The 16,109-nt window shown below is 39.7% G+C and overlaps 1 protein-coding gene across 1 annotated transcript; it reads right to left on the bottom strand.

Moving 5' to 3' along the window:
• Positions 1-3,668: 3,668 nt before the first annotated feature.
• On the bottom strand, positions 3,669-15,639 carry bbs4 (Bardet-Biedl syndrome 4; the record flags this gene model as incomplete). Its single annotated transcript, XM_037697677.1, is given in 13 exon segments — positions 3,669-4,333; positions 6,267-6,471; positions 6,551-6,695; positions 6,808-6,877; positions 7,137-7,308; positions 9,957-10,109; positions 10,328-10,396; positions 10,525-10,579; positions 14,338-14,465; positions 14,547-14,600; positions 14,972-15,044; positions 15,255-15,366; positions 15,576-15,639. Coding segments are annotated over 13 exon segments (1,455 nt in total), but the record flags the coding sequence as incomplete, so codon positions are not given.
• Positions 15,640-16,109: the final 470 nt, after the last annotated feature.

Genomic DNA, 16,109 nt, shown 5'->3' with positions numbered 1-16,109 from the left:
CCATCCATCCATCCATCCATCCATCCATCCATCCATCCATCCATCCATCCATCCATCCATCCATCGCGGCCGGAGCCAATAGCTCTCCAGCGTTCCTCCGTCTGCACCAGCTGAGTGAAGCGAGTGTGCACAGGAGGACTCGCTGTTGCAGTTCTTAGAAATTTCAAGTGTCAGTCAAAAAAAAAAAAGTATATAAGTCGCTTCTGCGTATAAGTCACAGGACTGAAAAATCGATGCAAAACTGTGACTTATACGCCGGACAATACGGTAATCTCTCTTGCTGTGACTAGTCAGTGAGGAACAGAAAGAACTGGTTGTTGTTGATATCCTCAAGGGTTGATTGATATGATATTGAGAAGATATGGTGACGTGTCTTCAAGCAGAGTCCTTGACACAGATCCACGTCTGCAGTGGACCTTTTCGATGACAGCTCGGACATGGAGTGGAGGTTCTGAGAGGAGGCTGGAGGTTATTCTATGAAACTAACTTGTCCGGTTCAGGAAGTTAGAGCAGGTCAGGGTTTCACACGGATGAAAGCGTTGATAACAGTGTAATCTTCTTTTGCATTTAATGTTTTGTGAATGCTGGACTGCTCTCCAAAGCTTTGTAAATAAATCTGATGAACTACACATTGATCTGTTTGGGAATCTCCTTTTTTCCATGATACTATGTAGCATGATGGTGTAAAACTGTAGGCTTTATTTTTCTACAGGAGGTTGATTGTCCTAACAGGCTCATACGCTTAAGTTTTTCTTCCATTTTCTCTCTCAGATAGGTCAACATGTAAACAAAATCAAATCAAAGGTTAAAAGGTATGAAATTCCTTGAAGGAATGAATCTTCATCATGCGGTCTTTAATGCTGGAGATTTAAACAAAGATCTTCTTCTGGTGAGGTTTTGAAAACCTTAAACATGCAACATTGTGGGATTTGTTGGCACTTGAATTGTATATTGGGGATAACTCATAGCTACTACCACATTACAATTGAAATTTTAGCTCAATATCAGTCAATTTGACAAAGTTATAGCCTTAGCTAATGTTGACTAGCAGTGGTGGTCCATCCATCCATAATCTTTTACCCGCTTCTTCGTTTTTGGGTCACGGGGGTCATTGGTGCCCATATCCAACAGTCACTGTGAGAGGCAGGGGACACCCTGGACATGTCTGCAGTCTTTCACAGGGACACACAGAGACAAACGAGACGAACAACCATTCACTCACTCACACCTAGGGACAATTTAGAGTTACCAATCAACCTAACATGCATGTTTTTGGTCTGTGGGAGGAAACTGGAGAAAACCCACGAGTGCACGGAGAGAACGGCGGCAGGCCTCCACCCCTGTTTAACAATGTATGTTGTGTATGCTGTTCAGTGTCAGGAGGGCTGTGATCAGTCTTACATCGGGGAAACAAAACAGCCACTGGCCAAAAGGATGAACCAGCACAGAAGATCAACATCATCAGGCCAGGACTCTGCGGTCTACACTCATCTCCAGGCCAGCGGTCACTCTTTCAGGGATGAAGATGTTCACATCCTGGACAGAGAGGAACAATGGTTTGAGAGAGGAGTAAAGGAGGCCATCTTTGTGAAAAGAAACCGTCCATCATTAAACAGGGGTGGAGGCCTCCGGGTTCAACTGTCCCCCTCTTACAATGCTGTGATTGCTAGTATCACTCAGCCCTCTGTGAACAGTAAACAGCCATCAGTGTGCTAATGATCCATTGTTAGGCTGATGGTCCTTCTTGAGCATGTGATCAGCTGGTTTTGGTTGTCAGCAGCAAAACTGGTTGATCCACTCTGAGACGGTGCTATTTAAGAGACTGAGCTGAATACAGCTCCTCAGACTGAGGAAGTCTCTCGGATGAGAGACGAAACGTTTCTACATTTTTTTGTTGATTTGCTTTGTTGTTTTTTTTGAATGTCCACAGGACCAGATTTAACTTTTTTAGATTTTTCTACCTGGATTATTGAGCATGCATCAGGATGACTATTAAGATTCATGTTTAACAAATGTGAATAGTCATGTTTAACTATTCACATTTTGGATGAAAGTCTTGTCACAGCCATAGAGTTTCAAGACTGAGGAACTTGAAGTCCTTCACTTGTTTCACCTCTTTCCCGTTGATATCGAGGTCAAAATGAAGTGCAGAACTCTCCAGAAGTCAATGGTCTTCCTGGTGTTGATGTTGAGCTAATTATCACTGCACCAAGCTGCCTGTGTCCTGAACCTCTGGAGCCTCATTGATGTTATCAACCCCATGACAGTTGTGTCATCTGCAAACTGAATGACTGTTTTGGACTTGTTGGGTGGTAATGCAGTCCTGGGTGAACTCTGTGAATAGCAGCGGGCTCAGAACACAGCTCTGGGGAACACCAGTGTTAGGATAGTAGTGGAGGATAAGAAGTGCTCATTCTGATGTGCTGAGGTCTTTTTGTCTGGAAGTCTCTGATCCACAGACAGAGAGGGGTTCCAAACTGTAAGCCTGTAGGTTGTTGATCAATCAGAACTGATGGAATTAAATGTCGACGTGAAGTCAACAAACAGCACCGTGATGTGTGTGCCAAGGTTCTCCACGTGGCTGAGAACGGTGTGAAGGGCGATGGAGATGGCATCATTTGTAGATCTGTTGGGCCTGTAGATGAACTGGTGTTGGTCTAAGCCCGGGGACATCCTGGCCTTGATGTGCTGCAGCACCTGACTGTCCATATATTTAATATGATCACCCATCTGATGATCTTTGAATTGGGATGACTCCAAAAGTTGTATATGTGCGTCCAAAGATTACTCTTTGAATTTGATTAAAATCTGTCCACTGGTCCATGAGACTTTATGCTAACATGACAAAATCTGACAAGATGTATCTTACATTCAGAAGAGCTGAAGATCATAAAAGTTTTTTATTATTATTATTTAGCCTCTTTTTTATTGACGTTATTATGGATGACACAGCGTTGAAAATCTTTAATTTAAATGTTAGCACAGCTGGTCAGCCTGTTCAATCAGAGTTTCCCAGTTCATACATTCATAACAAAATAATCTCAATCTACAGTGTAAGGAACAAAAAACAGTGTGAGCATGAAACTCTGGACCTACAGCTCTGCAGCGTTCACTCTGTTCTGAGACAAAAGAAAACTGAACATAAAACACTGGATCAGAGAAACATACACTTCAGATCTTGTCCTCCACAAGTTGATTAGTGATAAATAAAAAAGATAGCCACATTTTGCAACACTGTGCAGCAAATACACAGAAAAAAAAGCTTTTAATAAGATAAATTTAAAAAACGTCCATATTCTTTAGAGATTTGAAACATTCTTTTGCACAAAGACGTACCAAGTTTTATTTATCCTATTTATTTGCGTTCCTCTAAATTTGTGTTAAAAACTCTGAAACTAAATTATATTTATCACATAAAGTCCCATAAAGAAAAACAATATTGGAAAAATCAAAACAGATACAGACAGAAACAAATTTACCTACACTGTCAAAAGAAAATTTTGTTTATTGTGCAATGAACCAGCTTAAATAATTAATGAAGAATATTAATGTAAGAGTGAAAGTTTGTTTTGTTTTTGTGTCTGTCGTCCGATGATCCAACCGATCCCACATGTCAGTGCTGATGGTGCCCGCTTAACAAAAACCCAAACAACAATTAACAAAAAAGATTTTTTAGAAAGCATTTTTATAGTGATTTATTAATAAATACATAACTCTCTGTAAACATCACATTTATGTGCATAAAGCATCTCTATAAATAAATGTCCTAGTATTTAAACGATCTGTCCCTCTTCCTCCTCCTCCCTGGTTTGAACATTGATTGTCTCCTTCAGTTTTAGATCTTATAGGAATGTCTATACGAGGGAAATGAATCATTTCAGCTTATCTTTAAACATCTTGAGACAACAATGCAAGCGACTTCACAAATGTCGATACTAATGAATACAAACATTCTTACACTGTTAGATCAGGTCTTATTTCATCAAAGCTGCCTGTTTATTCAGAACTTTTATAGGAATCTTGTAACAAATGTCATCGTGCTGCCCTTTTTAATCATCAACTACAGTAAATGACTTTGTAGTTATTTGTGTACCTAAACCTTCATTCCAAGGTTTCTTGTCTAACCACAGTGACACTGGAGAGGTCTAATGTCAGAGATGTAAGACTTTTAAATTAATTCATTCCTCCACCTTAGTTTTCTTCCGAGATGTTTTTGGTTTGGAGCCGCCTGAGGCTTCAGGTTCTGGGGACCCTGGAGGGTCTGTCGGTGGGCTGGGAGCATTCTCTACATCCACCTCTGGATCAGGAGCCGTAGGAGGGCCTTTGGAAACCCCTAAAAAACAACCACAGAGGATGTTCCATTAAAAGATGCTCGAGAATATGATAAAAATAGTAGAGAGGAGCGTGAGTCAGACAGCAGCATCAACAAAGAAGAACAAAATTATTCTTTATATTGAATGAGAATAAGTTATTGAAAAGCTGTCAGATTGGATGATGCCTTAGGAAAATCTTGCTTTAGGGAGTTTTTCAAATGTATTTTTGACTCTGTAAGTGTTAAGAAACATATCACTTCTGTATAAGAGACAAACGTTCAAAAGATGAGAATAAAGAGCCAAACTACAGGTAGAACTACAGCACAGCTACCGAGGTGAGGAATTCATTCTGTGAACAAAAGCTACTCAAATAAAAAAGCCTCAACAGCTTTATAACACATTACTGGAAAAAAATTAACTATATGACACAAAAGTATTTGAAAAAAAATTCTGTAAAAATAGAATTCCTGATTATGATGGTGGAAAAACTGATAATGCAATTATTTTCTTTAATCAGTCACTCAGCTGTTTATTGTGTGACTGCTTATGAAGCATCCACACTACGGTCATCCATTTTTCTTCTGCATGTTTTTTGGCGTGTTTCTCGTCCAGCAGTTTTCAATCTATTTCAACAGATTATAAATCAAATCGTTCAGCTCGTTCAGGACAATCCCACTATGACTTTTGGTATTGGTGCAACTGTAGCTTTTTGAAATATTAAGACTTTTCTGTCATTTTTTCTTACAGAAAAGGAATAGAGCTCATTATACATCCTTCAGATCTTTAGATGTGTTTACATCCTTTTATTGCTCCTTTCACATTTTGTTCTGCTTCAGCTTCTTTCAGCTTCCTTTTCCAAATGTAAACTTTTCCTGCTACTTTCTGCTAATTTCTGATTATGCTCCTTTCATCTTATTTCTGAAAGTTCCAGCTTTTTATGCTATTTCAGCTACTTTTTAGCTGTTTTATGCTAATTTTAGCTTTTTCAACTAAATCCACATTTATTACACTCATTTCAACTTTTTTAAGCCTATGTCAGCTATGTGGTCTCTCTGCTTCCTTCTGGTAATTTAAGCTTCTTTCTGCCTTTTTATACACTTTTCAGTCTTTTTTGTTGTTGTTGCTAATTTCAGCTTTTTTCAGATAATTCCCACTTTTTTGTGCACATTTCTGCTTCTTTCAGCCTAATTGAGCAAATGTGTTCTTTCTGCTTTCTTCTGCTATTTTGAGCTTGTTCTCAGTTTTTTACAGTTTCTTTAGCTAATTTCAACTGTTTTCACATTAATTCAAATGTTTTGTGGTAATTTGGCTACTTTCAGCCTAATTAACTTCTTTATGCTCCTTTCTGCTATTTCAGCTATTTAACCATTTTCATGCTATTTTTTTCTTTTTTTTTTTAGCTTTTCTAGTTAATTACACATCTGCTTTCTTCTGGTGCTTTAAGCTTCTTTCTGCCTTTTCAGCAAATGTTCTTTTTTTTGTTGTTGCTAATTTCAGCTCTTTTTTAAGCTAATTTCCTAATTTATTTGCTACTTTCTGCTTATTTAAACCTAATACAGCAAATAGGTGTTCTTTCTGATTTGTTTAGCTAAATTAGGCTTGTTTTCACATTTCAGCTACATTTCAGTAAGTTTTTCCAGCAATAAGCATTCACACTGTATTTTCACAGGAAATGCAATTTTTCCAGTTTACAAATAGACTAAACAGGTCAAACGTGGTCTGGTTGCTTTCTGAATGCACTGACTGAGCTGCAAGAACAACAAAGTGTAGAATGAAGCCGAACTGGTATAAAGATGCAGATAAATATGGTTAAATGTAGTTTAATGACTGCTCTCCAACACTGATTTGGTATACAGTTATGGCTTGAATGTGCTCAGATTTGACCCATCATTAAACTTAGAGGAGTGTCACTGACAGAGTAACATTTTATATGACAGTGTTGGGATGGTGCACCTTTTAGCAGCTGGATGTTCTTATTGTAGCTCGCAGCTGAAGACATGGCCTGACCCAGAGCTTGGTTTGTACCAAGAGGAGCACCAGGGGTTTTGGTTGTTGCTGCTGAGTGAGGTTTAGATTTGGAGTCCTTGCCTGGTTTAGTCCACACCAGACCCTCTGTAACCTGCAGGGCAGTGCCCATCTTCTGAGCCATGTCCATCAGCTGCCATGAATGAAAAGGAAAAGTTCAGCAAGTCATGACATGTAAATACACTTGACTGTAAAAACTGGATCTCCAGTACCTCAGGATCAAATTCAAAGCTGTTACTGCTGTCCCGAAGAAGGTTTACTTTCCTTTCCATGTCCTGGTATTGATCCAGAGCTCTCTTCTTGTCTCCATGATTATAGAGGAATATTGCAAAGTTCAGGTTGACTAGGGGGTTGGTTCTGTGGGAGGTTGGTTATCAGAGAGAGAGAGGGAAATTAAAAAAAAAAAACCATTTGATTGTTTGATTAGGTTTCACTTTTAAATGAAGGGAAAAAGTCAAGTCAGACTCACTCATCCTGATTCACAGCTTGTTCATATGATCTGGTGGCATTCTCCACATCCTCCAAATTGGTCAAAGCCACTGTTATCACAGACATAAGACACTGCTGTCAGATTCAAGAGCGGCTGAACAATGCTGCCATTTAATTAAGAATGCACCACCAAACATTCTCAACATGCACAGGTTGAAAATACCACGTAGCTACCAATACATGTTCCTAACAATGAAAACAACTCTCACTGAAGAGACATCTTCAGTTTTCTGTCAGTGAAGCACAAGTTCAAACACCTACCATGATAATAAAAGATCTGCAGAACTAACATGTAGGATTTCTTTGTACCTGCCAGCAACATGTAAAGTTCCCCCATTCGAGGGTTCAGATTGATGGCTGCACTGAGGAAGTGGAAGGCTGAGGCGTACTGCTGCATGGTCAGGTGTACCAGCCCCAGGTTGTACAACACTTTCCAGTCAAAAGGAGACAAGTAGTGAGCACGCTTCAGACAGCTGATGGCCTGTGGGATCGAGTGGAGAAAGGTAGTACTGTAATCAAATGGTTGGATTTCTTGTAGTCATGCATGACACAGCTCAGGTAACGATGTCAGACATCCGTAACTCTAGAACATAACTTCATTCATCACTTCACTCTTAAGAAACATTTTCAACAATGACAGCAAAGCAGCCTCAACATGGAAATAATTGTTACGTTTATTTCTCAAACTTTTATGGTTGGTCAAACAAAAGGGACCAGACTGTGGCAACAAACAGATGTGGATAGATTTGTTGGCACTCTTACAGCTCATTGAAACAATGCTTCTTGTGAAATGATTCATTTGTCTGATGTATGACAAGACACTGTTAATTCTTAAATTACAGTAGTTTCTTTTTTTCTTTCGACTGCTCACTTCGTCAGGGCTCAGCACGAGTTAACTCACACAAAGATTTGGCATTTATTTTCATGCCCTTCCTGACGCAACCACAGACCACTGAGCTACCACAGCTCCCATGTGTGGAGCAAAGGGCTGCCATGTAAACTAGCCCAGGGGAACAGATAGGGGACTTTGCTCAGGGTGGGACAAATGAGGGAGGTGGCAGGTGTGCCACCCACATTTTGATGTACTTCGAACCTGCAACCTTCCAATCAGACATGTCTTCTCTAACCTCTGTGCCACCACCCCCCCTCCAAATGTTTCAAACTAAATGTTAGACCTTAATTAGTATCATAGGCACTTTCAAGCTTTTCATCAGCCATTTATTCATAGAACCAACATGCCACTGGGTAGTTTAGTCTGATTGTGAGCACCATGCTGAACATGGAGCAGAGAAAGCAAACAGCTGTCTGAGGAACTCAGGAAGAAGATTTTAGATATTCATGTAAAGGCCAAAGGCCATCTCGAAAACAAACTCCATGCAGCTTCAGATTCCTGTGGCAACACCTGCCAATATTATTAAAAAATAAAAGGTCAAGAGACTATTGGAGGAGTGGTGGTGCAGAGGTTAGAGAAGGTGATCGGAAGGTTGCCTGCTCAACACCCTGGACCAACAACATCAAAATGTGGGTGGGAAAAGTGAAACACCCACACCTGCCTCCATCCTCATTTGCCCTATTCTGGGCCCTTGAGCAAGGCCCTTAACCCCCACCACCTGCTCCCCCGGGCACCTTAGATAGCAGCTCTCTGCTCCACACAGAGGGCTGTGGTAGCTCAGTGGTCCGTGGTTGTGTCAGGATGGGTATCCGACGTAAAAACAATTGCCAAGTCTTGGTGTGAGTTACCATAGTTTGCTGTAGTGACCCCTGAGGAAGGGAGCAGCCGAAAGACAAAAAAAAAAAAGGTCATGAGACTGTAGGCAAACAACTAGGATGTGGACGTTGATCAGACAGGATAGTGCAGATGGTTGAAAAGAAGCCAAGGAAACCACCCAAAACATTCAAGATGAACTCCAAGATCACGGTTACCAGTAATTGCATTTTGAATCCTAATGGAGTCCTGGAAGGAAGACCCAGGAGGTAAATGGTAAATGGACTGTACTTATATAACACCTTTCCATCTTATCAAGACACTCAAAGCTCTTTACAACACAATCTGTGTCCTCATTTACCCATGCATACAGCACTCTTGTCTTTTGCTACCATTCCTCATGACTGTCCTTTTTATGTTGTTTTGATTTGTTAAAAAATAATAATTATTAAATTTGTATACCTACAGTATGCCTATTTTATGACTGTCTATTCTTGTTGTTGTTATTCACTGTTGTCATCGCTCTTTGTTAAGAAATCAGGTCTCTCTTGTACATGAGGCCCCGAGGCTCAATGGGATTAACCTGTCTAAATAAAGGTTGAATGAATGAACTCTACTAGATCTATACAAAGACTAATCAGTGCTTTATCACATTCATACACTGATGGGACACACATCGGAGGCAATGAGGGGTTCAGTGTCTTGCCCAGGGACACTTCAGCATGTGACTGCTGGTGGAATCGAACCCCCAACTCTCCCATTGGAGGACTGCTCTAACCACTCAGTCACAGCTGCCTCTGGAGGCCTTTACAATTACCAGAAAAACATAATGCCAGATCAGAAGTTGCCAAAATGCATGTGAAGAAGCCCCAAAGTTTCCAGGAGAATTTTGTGGGACTGATGAGTCAAAACTGGAGCTTTTTTGGCTTCAGTTGCAAAATATGTTTTTTTATTAGAAGATAGATGAAGAATACAAGCAAATGTTTTCAGGTCTGCTATAAATTTAAAAGGACCCATAGAATATCCAAATGTAAGTAAGTTTCTTTCGGCTGCTCCCTTCTTCAGGGGTCACCACAGTGAGCAAACTCACATGAAACATTTGGCCATTTGTTTTATGCCGAATGCCCTTCCTGATGCAACCTGTGCTTGAACCTGCAACCTCAGGATTACAAGACCATGACACTGACCAACAAGCTACAGCAGCCCCAAGAATATCCAAATGTGTTATAGCTTTTTGGTGTACATATTGTATATAGTCCTGGCTATGTTCATTCATAAGTCAACCTTACTATTTTTGGACTCCACACTGTGAGAGTTCGGTCTCCATTCTGTGTACAAGGCGGTGACCCTAATCTGAGTGTTGTGCTTCAGGAGTTTTCTCAACCTTGCAAACATCAAGGAAACACATAAACACCGTGACTCACGGCTACGTATTTCTTTTTGCCAAAGAAGCACATGCCGATGTTGTTCCAGAGTGGGGGGCTCTCAGGAACAGCACATGCTGCCACTCTGTACTTGTTCATGGCCACATCAAAGTCACCATGGGTTTGCATCATGCTGCCTGCAGCCAGGATGGCCTGAAAATAAAAAATAAAAACAGTGATTAGAAAAATATTAAAGGAAGACGAAACCTTTGAAACAGCACACAACAAAAGTTAGGCTGTGACATCTGATGGTGAACAACCGTCTGCTTTGACTTGGCTTCAAAAGGCATTTTGACATATGCATCCTTCAGGTGTTGAGCAAGAAAGTAAAGTTTATGCTGAAGTGTAATGATGCGCCAGCACCTAAATACCTTATAATTGTTGGGGTCGAAAGTGAGGGCATTCCCAAGGTGCTCAAATGCCTTCTGGTATTTCCCAAGCTAACAAATGAAAAAAAGACCAAAAAAAAAAAAAATAATGAATGAAAATAAGAGTAGAATGTGAGTTTTTATTTTCCTACATGAGAACATGTAATTTCACACAACAGGCTTTGAACAGTTCTACCAACCTGTAAATAAAGGAGGCCAAGCGTGGTCAGGAGTTCAGTGTTCTCTGGAGAGAATCTGAGTTCAGAATGAGAAGAGCTGAATGAGAAGTGTCACTTTTTCCCACAGCCTGCTTGTAATTACATTAGATGCCTGCGCAAACCGACATGGCTGACATTCAGAGAATCTGCTGATTATTCCGTCAGGCATTATTTCAGCATAATTGTAGAGTATTAATTATGACCTGTGTGGCCTAAAGAAAAGTAGCAGAGAGGAGGCATATTGACACTAAAATAGCACTCACAGTGGTAAGTCTCATTAAAAGCGACACAAGAATGGGGGCATTTGATTAATTCATTTGCCCCCAACAGGAGGTACCATAATGAGCTCTATTAGAGACACTGATGTGATTTTCTTTTTTACACCATGGCCTCGTGTTTAAATATTTAGCACAGTGAAAATGAGCCACATTTTTAAGGGTGACGAAAAGGACTTGGATTAAAAAATGAGGCAAGGAAGGAGCTTTGAGTGAGACTGAATGGCCGGATGTGTGGTTAGACTGTGCAAACATCGGGGGCTTCATCCAGCCCAGTAATATTTTGATGGTTTATTTACAACCAACATTTTAAACAGTTAGAGAACAGAAATAATATGATGTGCTTTATCAACGACTTGCCCAGGCTGTCTTTGCTATGAAGCCATTAAAAATACAATAAAAGTTCTCATTCAACTTGTTGTTGTTTTGATTGTTAGCAGGAGTAAAACATTAAGAAAACCTAGGAGCCTTGAGATTGATCACAAGTTTTTTTTTTTTGAATTGGGTGCATTTAACATTTTGATTTAATTTTAATCATCTCATATCTCAGAGTTTCTGCCCCTCTTGTTTGGAAAAGGTTATTTTTCATGCATGAGAAACTGACTCAGTCTGATGTCCTATTCATTTCTAACTCATCAGGTGTTATAGTCTCATCTGTCTGTTACCCTCCTCATCCTCGCTGCACCTTTCCCAAATTCAGCTCGTTTAAATTTAATTTGATTGATTTTAGATATAAAAACAAATATTTGAACTTGATACCAAGCATGCTTTTAAATGTTTTATCAATGAAGATTTCCAATTAGGGGCTGCATGGTGGCACAGTTGGTAGAGCTGCCGCCCCTCAACGAGAAGGTCGCCAGTTCAAATCCCGGCCGGGGATCTTTCTGGGTGGAGTTTGCATGTTCTCTCCGTGCATGCGTGGGTTTTCTCCAGGTACTCCAGTTTCCTCCCACAGACCAAAAACATGAATATTAAGCTGATTGGTAACTCTAAATTGTCCCTATAGGTGTGAGTGAGAGAGTGAATGGTTGTTTGTCTCATTAGTGTCTATGTGTCCCTGTGATGGACTGGAGACCTGTCCAGGATGTCCCCGGCCTCTCGCACAGTGATAGCTGGATATGGGCACCAGTGACCCCAGCAACCCAAAAAGGAAGAAGCAGGTAAAGATAATGAATGGATGGATTTACTATTTGTTTTGAAGTTTGTTTAGTTTTGTACATTGTGGAGTTTAGGCGCACCCCCCACCCTAAAAAATTACCCTGCAATGTAGTTCCTCCTAGTAAATAATGTAAAAACGTTACTACTTAGCTTGCTGAGTATCATTTTGTTCAGAGTTCGTCAACTGTTTGGACAATTTGATTAGAATTTTTAAATGTTTAATGTGATTCAAACTCAGTTTTTACCTATTTCCAGTCACAGGGAGGGACAGATCATTGCCAGTTTGTCAGTAGATTTATAATATCACCTTGTCAGCAGTGATCAGAACTGCAGGCATTCTGCTGGTTTGAGCTCATTGATAAGGACACTACTACTCTAGATGTCTCATGAAGTGAGTTAATGTAGGAATAGTGTGCAGTGAAACCTGCTGTGGTTAACAGTGGTGATATTCTGTTTAAAATGTCATTTCTGAGACTAAATTTAGAAAATAAATTAGCAGTCATCAGCTTAGTGCAGACAGATTGGACATGAACAGAACACAGAAAACTCATGATAGAGAGGAGATCATTTCTCCAACATGGCCGGTCTATTTTTACTAACAGGCAAATCTTCTTGAACGAATTACGCAGCTTCTGAAGGCGATGGTTTGGACTTTGAAGCAAAGTGATGAATATACAGTATATGCACTCACCACTTATTCAGTTGTATATTTTTTAGAAGAAGTTTGTTTTCCTCATTTAATTTTGTTAATGTGGAGTATTATTGTAGAATTATTACCTCAAATGAACTCTAATCCAGGAAGCTGTGTACCCGTCTGTTTTATTTTCTGCTGGTAAAATCAAGAATACTCCTGTTCTGGGTGGATTTGGGTGCAGGAGGTGTCAGTTTCTCTGATTGGTGTTTAATAACTATTTGACGTGGGGAATGGAGAACAAAGGTGACAACTTTGTGCACAAAAAATAAATAAATACATAAATATTAAGCAACGCATAGCTTTTCTTTTCCACATAAATTTGAACACAAACTGTAAAATTTGTGTGATTCAGGAAACAAATGTTCGCCCCACTAATGTCTATTCTCAGGAGCCACTACCGGTGTAGTTCAAACTACAGGACTGTATAAACTAAAGCATCTTTGATTGTCTTTACTTTTGTTGAGCAACCAGAGGTTGTTGTAATCGTGTGAAGTGGTCTTGAGTAATCCTTTTCTAGACTTTTTTGAAGGTTTTTCAGTTTTACTCATAATTTGGCTGCTTTCTCACTCAGTTTAAATCCTTTCCTCGACCATTTTCAGATGAATGCTTTTGTTTGTTAAGCTACTTAACTTGGACCTTTGACTCGTTCAGGCATAAAAATGAATCTAAACTTAAGGTATAAATCAGTGTTGCTGCAGCAGCAGGAGAAACTTATTCATCCTCTTCAAACAAACCTGCACCTCTCGACCTTAGGAAACAACCTTCTACAGGCCGCGACACAATGAAGCTAACATTTTGTGACAACAGTTCCTTGCCCAGTCCCACCTGTATGTGCACGGTCACGTGCACAAACTACACACATACTAACAGATACTGCATATTGCCACATGTTGAAAACCAAATGCTGCTATATGTATTATGGAGAAACGACAACTTAACATGTTTGTATTTTGAAGCAAACACGTTATATTTTGGTGGTTTTAGAGGCTTAATGCATGATTTGAATAAGACAGCAGAGAATTTGAGATCTGTCTGTTCAGAAAACCTCTGAGGCTCCAACCCCACACGCTCAGGTCAGACCTAAACCACCAATGATCACGAGCATCTACTGAAGAAATTGAACATCAGACGTAACAAAACAAGTACCTAAGTGTATTTTAGGGCAGTCTGATTTAATGTTTTAGCACAAACCCATTTAAAAGCGTATAACTGCATTATTATGGTACTTGGGGAGTGGTGGCGCAAGAGGTTAGAAGATGGGCCTGCGATTGGAAAGTCGCAGGTTCAACTTCTGGTACCGTCAACATCAAAATGTGGGTGGAAAAGGTGAAACACCCACACCTGCCTCCACCCTCATTCGCCCCACTCTGGGCCCCTGAGCAAGGCCCTTAACCCCCACCATCTGCTCCCTAAACAGGTCTCTCTTGAAAATGAGTTCTCGTGGCTCAATGAGACTACCTGGATAAATAAAGGGTAAATGAAATAAAGAGTTCTTGAACTTGAAATAAAAGAACAAATGGACATGTTAGAATATTTGCAAACAGAATCGAACAGTGGTATTTTTTAAATACGTGTGATAATTAAATGTTAGAAATATGAATTGATCAGAATCACATCCAGTTGACTGCTCGGTGCTTGCAGCAGAGCTAACATAGAAACTTCACTTACTCCACTGCCCTCCTGTACACTTCAATGGCCCTGTCAGTTTCTCCAGCCAGCAGATGAACTTTCCCGAGCATCATGAAAGTCTTGTCGTGTTTATTTATCCGAAGAGCCGTGTTTAGATGCTCCTCAGCCTGACAGAAACAGAACATCAAAATGAACAACGCCATGGGCTTTTATAACATTTTATAGCGTACAGTGTTCAGCAGACTCACACTTTTGAAGTCTTTGATGAAGTAACAGCACACGCCCAGATTATGGCTGATCTCCTGGGGTGAGAAAATGTCAAACGTCACATTTTACATGGATTGTTGTTGTATGCTCCTTTAACAGAACACTTGCCTCAGTTCACAAATAAATCTTTTTTTAAGCAACAGTTTTATGAAAAAAACAAAAAGTGCAATAATGCATCTTCGTAACAGTTTATCCAAACTTTTTTTAACCGCTCTGTTGTAGTTTGAAGTGAGGCACAAAGCAGTTTTTCAGTGGTTCAGTCAGAGTCTTTCCTGTTCTGAATGTTGGAAGGATTTGCTGAGAGAACATCACGCTGTGCTTTTAGAGTTCAAGACACCTCTAAACCCTTTCTGTTAAAACTTTAGGGGAAAACAGGAACTCGAGGTTTGTGTGCTGTTTCCTTTACCCAGTCTTTTTCGTTAAGTTTTGCAGCTTCGTGATAAATTTCAATAGCTGCTTTGTGCTTTCCCAGAAGAAATCTGTAATAGAATAAACAGCCATCAATAAGACTTTCACCGAGAATAGAAATGCATGCTCAATGACTATTTTTACTGCCTTAAATTATGAAAGAGTCTCACTCGTGGATTACCTTGTTTAGATTCTATTAACAAAACATCAATTCTTAACTTGTATTCAGGTTTACTGTATTTACAGAAGTACATTTGGCAAACTGACTCCAGCAGACTCACAGTGAGCGGGCCACTTGCTTTAAATTGTCACTGCTGCTTGGATTAAGGATGGTGCAGCTCTGAAATAGCTCCAGGGACTGTTGGATCTTTCCCTCAAGACGTAAGATTAATGCTGGGAAGAAATAAAGACACAAAAATAGAGAATCATCATCCTTGGGGGTGGGAAAAAAAAGACATTAACGATTAAAGGCACAACATTGTGTCCTAAAGCAGATTTAGGGAGATTAAACATTATAATTCAGCTTTCACTGATGCTTTAATGTATCTATTAATTAACATTAATGTGTGGGCAAAAAAGATTACAATAAAATAATGGTTCACCTTGAACATAAACGGCATATTCACACATTCCACTGGTCTCCTGCAGCTGTTCTTTGATGATCACCTACAAAAATAAATATCAGGCAGATGTGACTTTCAGCTTTGTGGACTTTATGCTACAACTAGTGAATATTATGCTTAATAAGACTAAAATAGTTATAACTCAGATCTTACTAAACACTAACATGAACAAGTAAGTTAAAACCCCAACTGAACAATTATTGTATTGTCTACAAACCGGATTCCAAAAAAGTTGGGACACTAAACAAATTGTGAATAAAAACTAAATGCAATGATGTGGAGGTGCCAACATCTAATATTTTATTCAGAATAGAACACAAATCACAGATCAAAAGTTTAAACTGAGAGAATGTATTATTTTAAGGGAAAAATCTGTTGTTTCCAAATTTCATGGCGTCAACAAATCCCAAAAAAGTTGGGACAAGTCCATTTTTACCACTGTGTGGCATCCCCCCTTCTTCTTACTACACTCAACAGACGTCTGGGGACAGAGGAGACCAGTTTCTCAAGTTT

The sequence above is a fragment of the Nematolebias whitei genome, chromosome 2, assembly GCF_014905685.2.
Source record: "Nematolebias whitei isolate Nwh7 chromosome 2, NemWhi1, whole genome shotgun sequence".
NCBI classification, from domain to species: domain Eukaryota; kingdom Metazoa; phylum Chordata; class Actinopteri; order Cyprinodontiformes; family Rivulidae; genus Nematolebias; species Nematolebias whitei.
The sequence above is the reverse complement of the archived record's forward strand: the minus strand, read 5'-3'. Positions and strand labels throughout refer to the sequence as shown.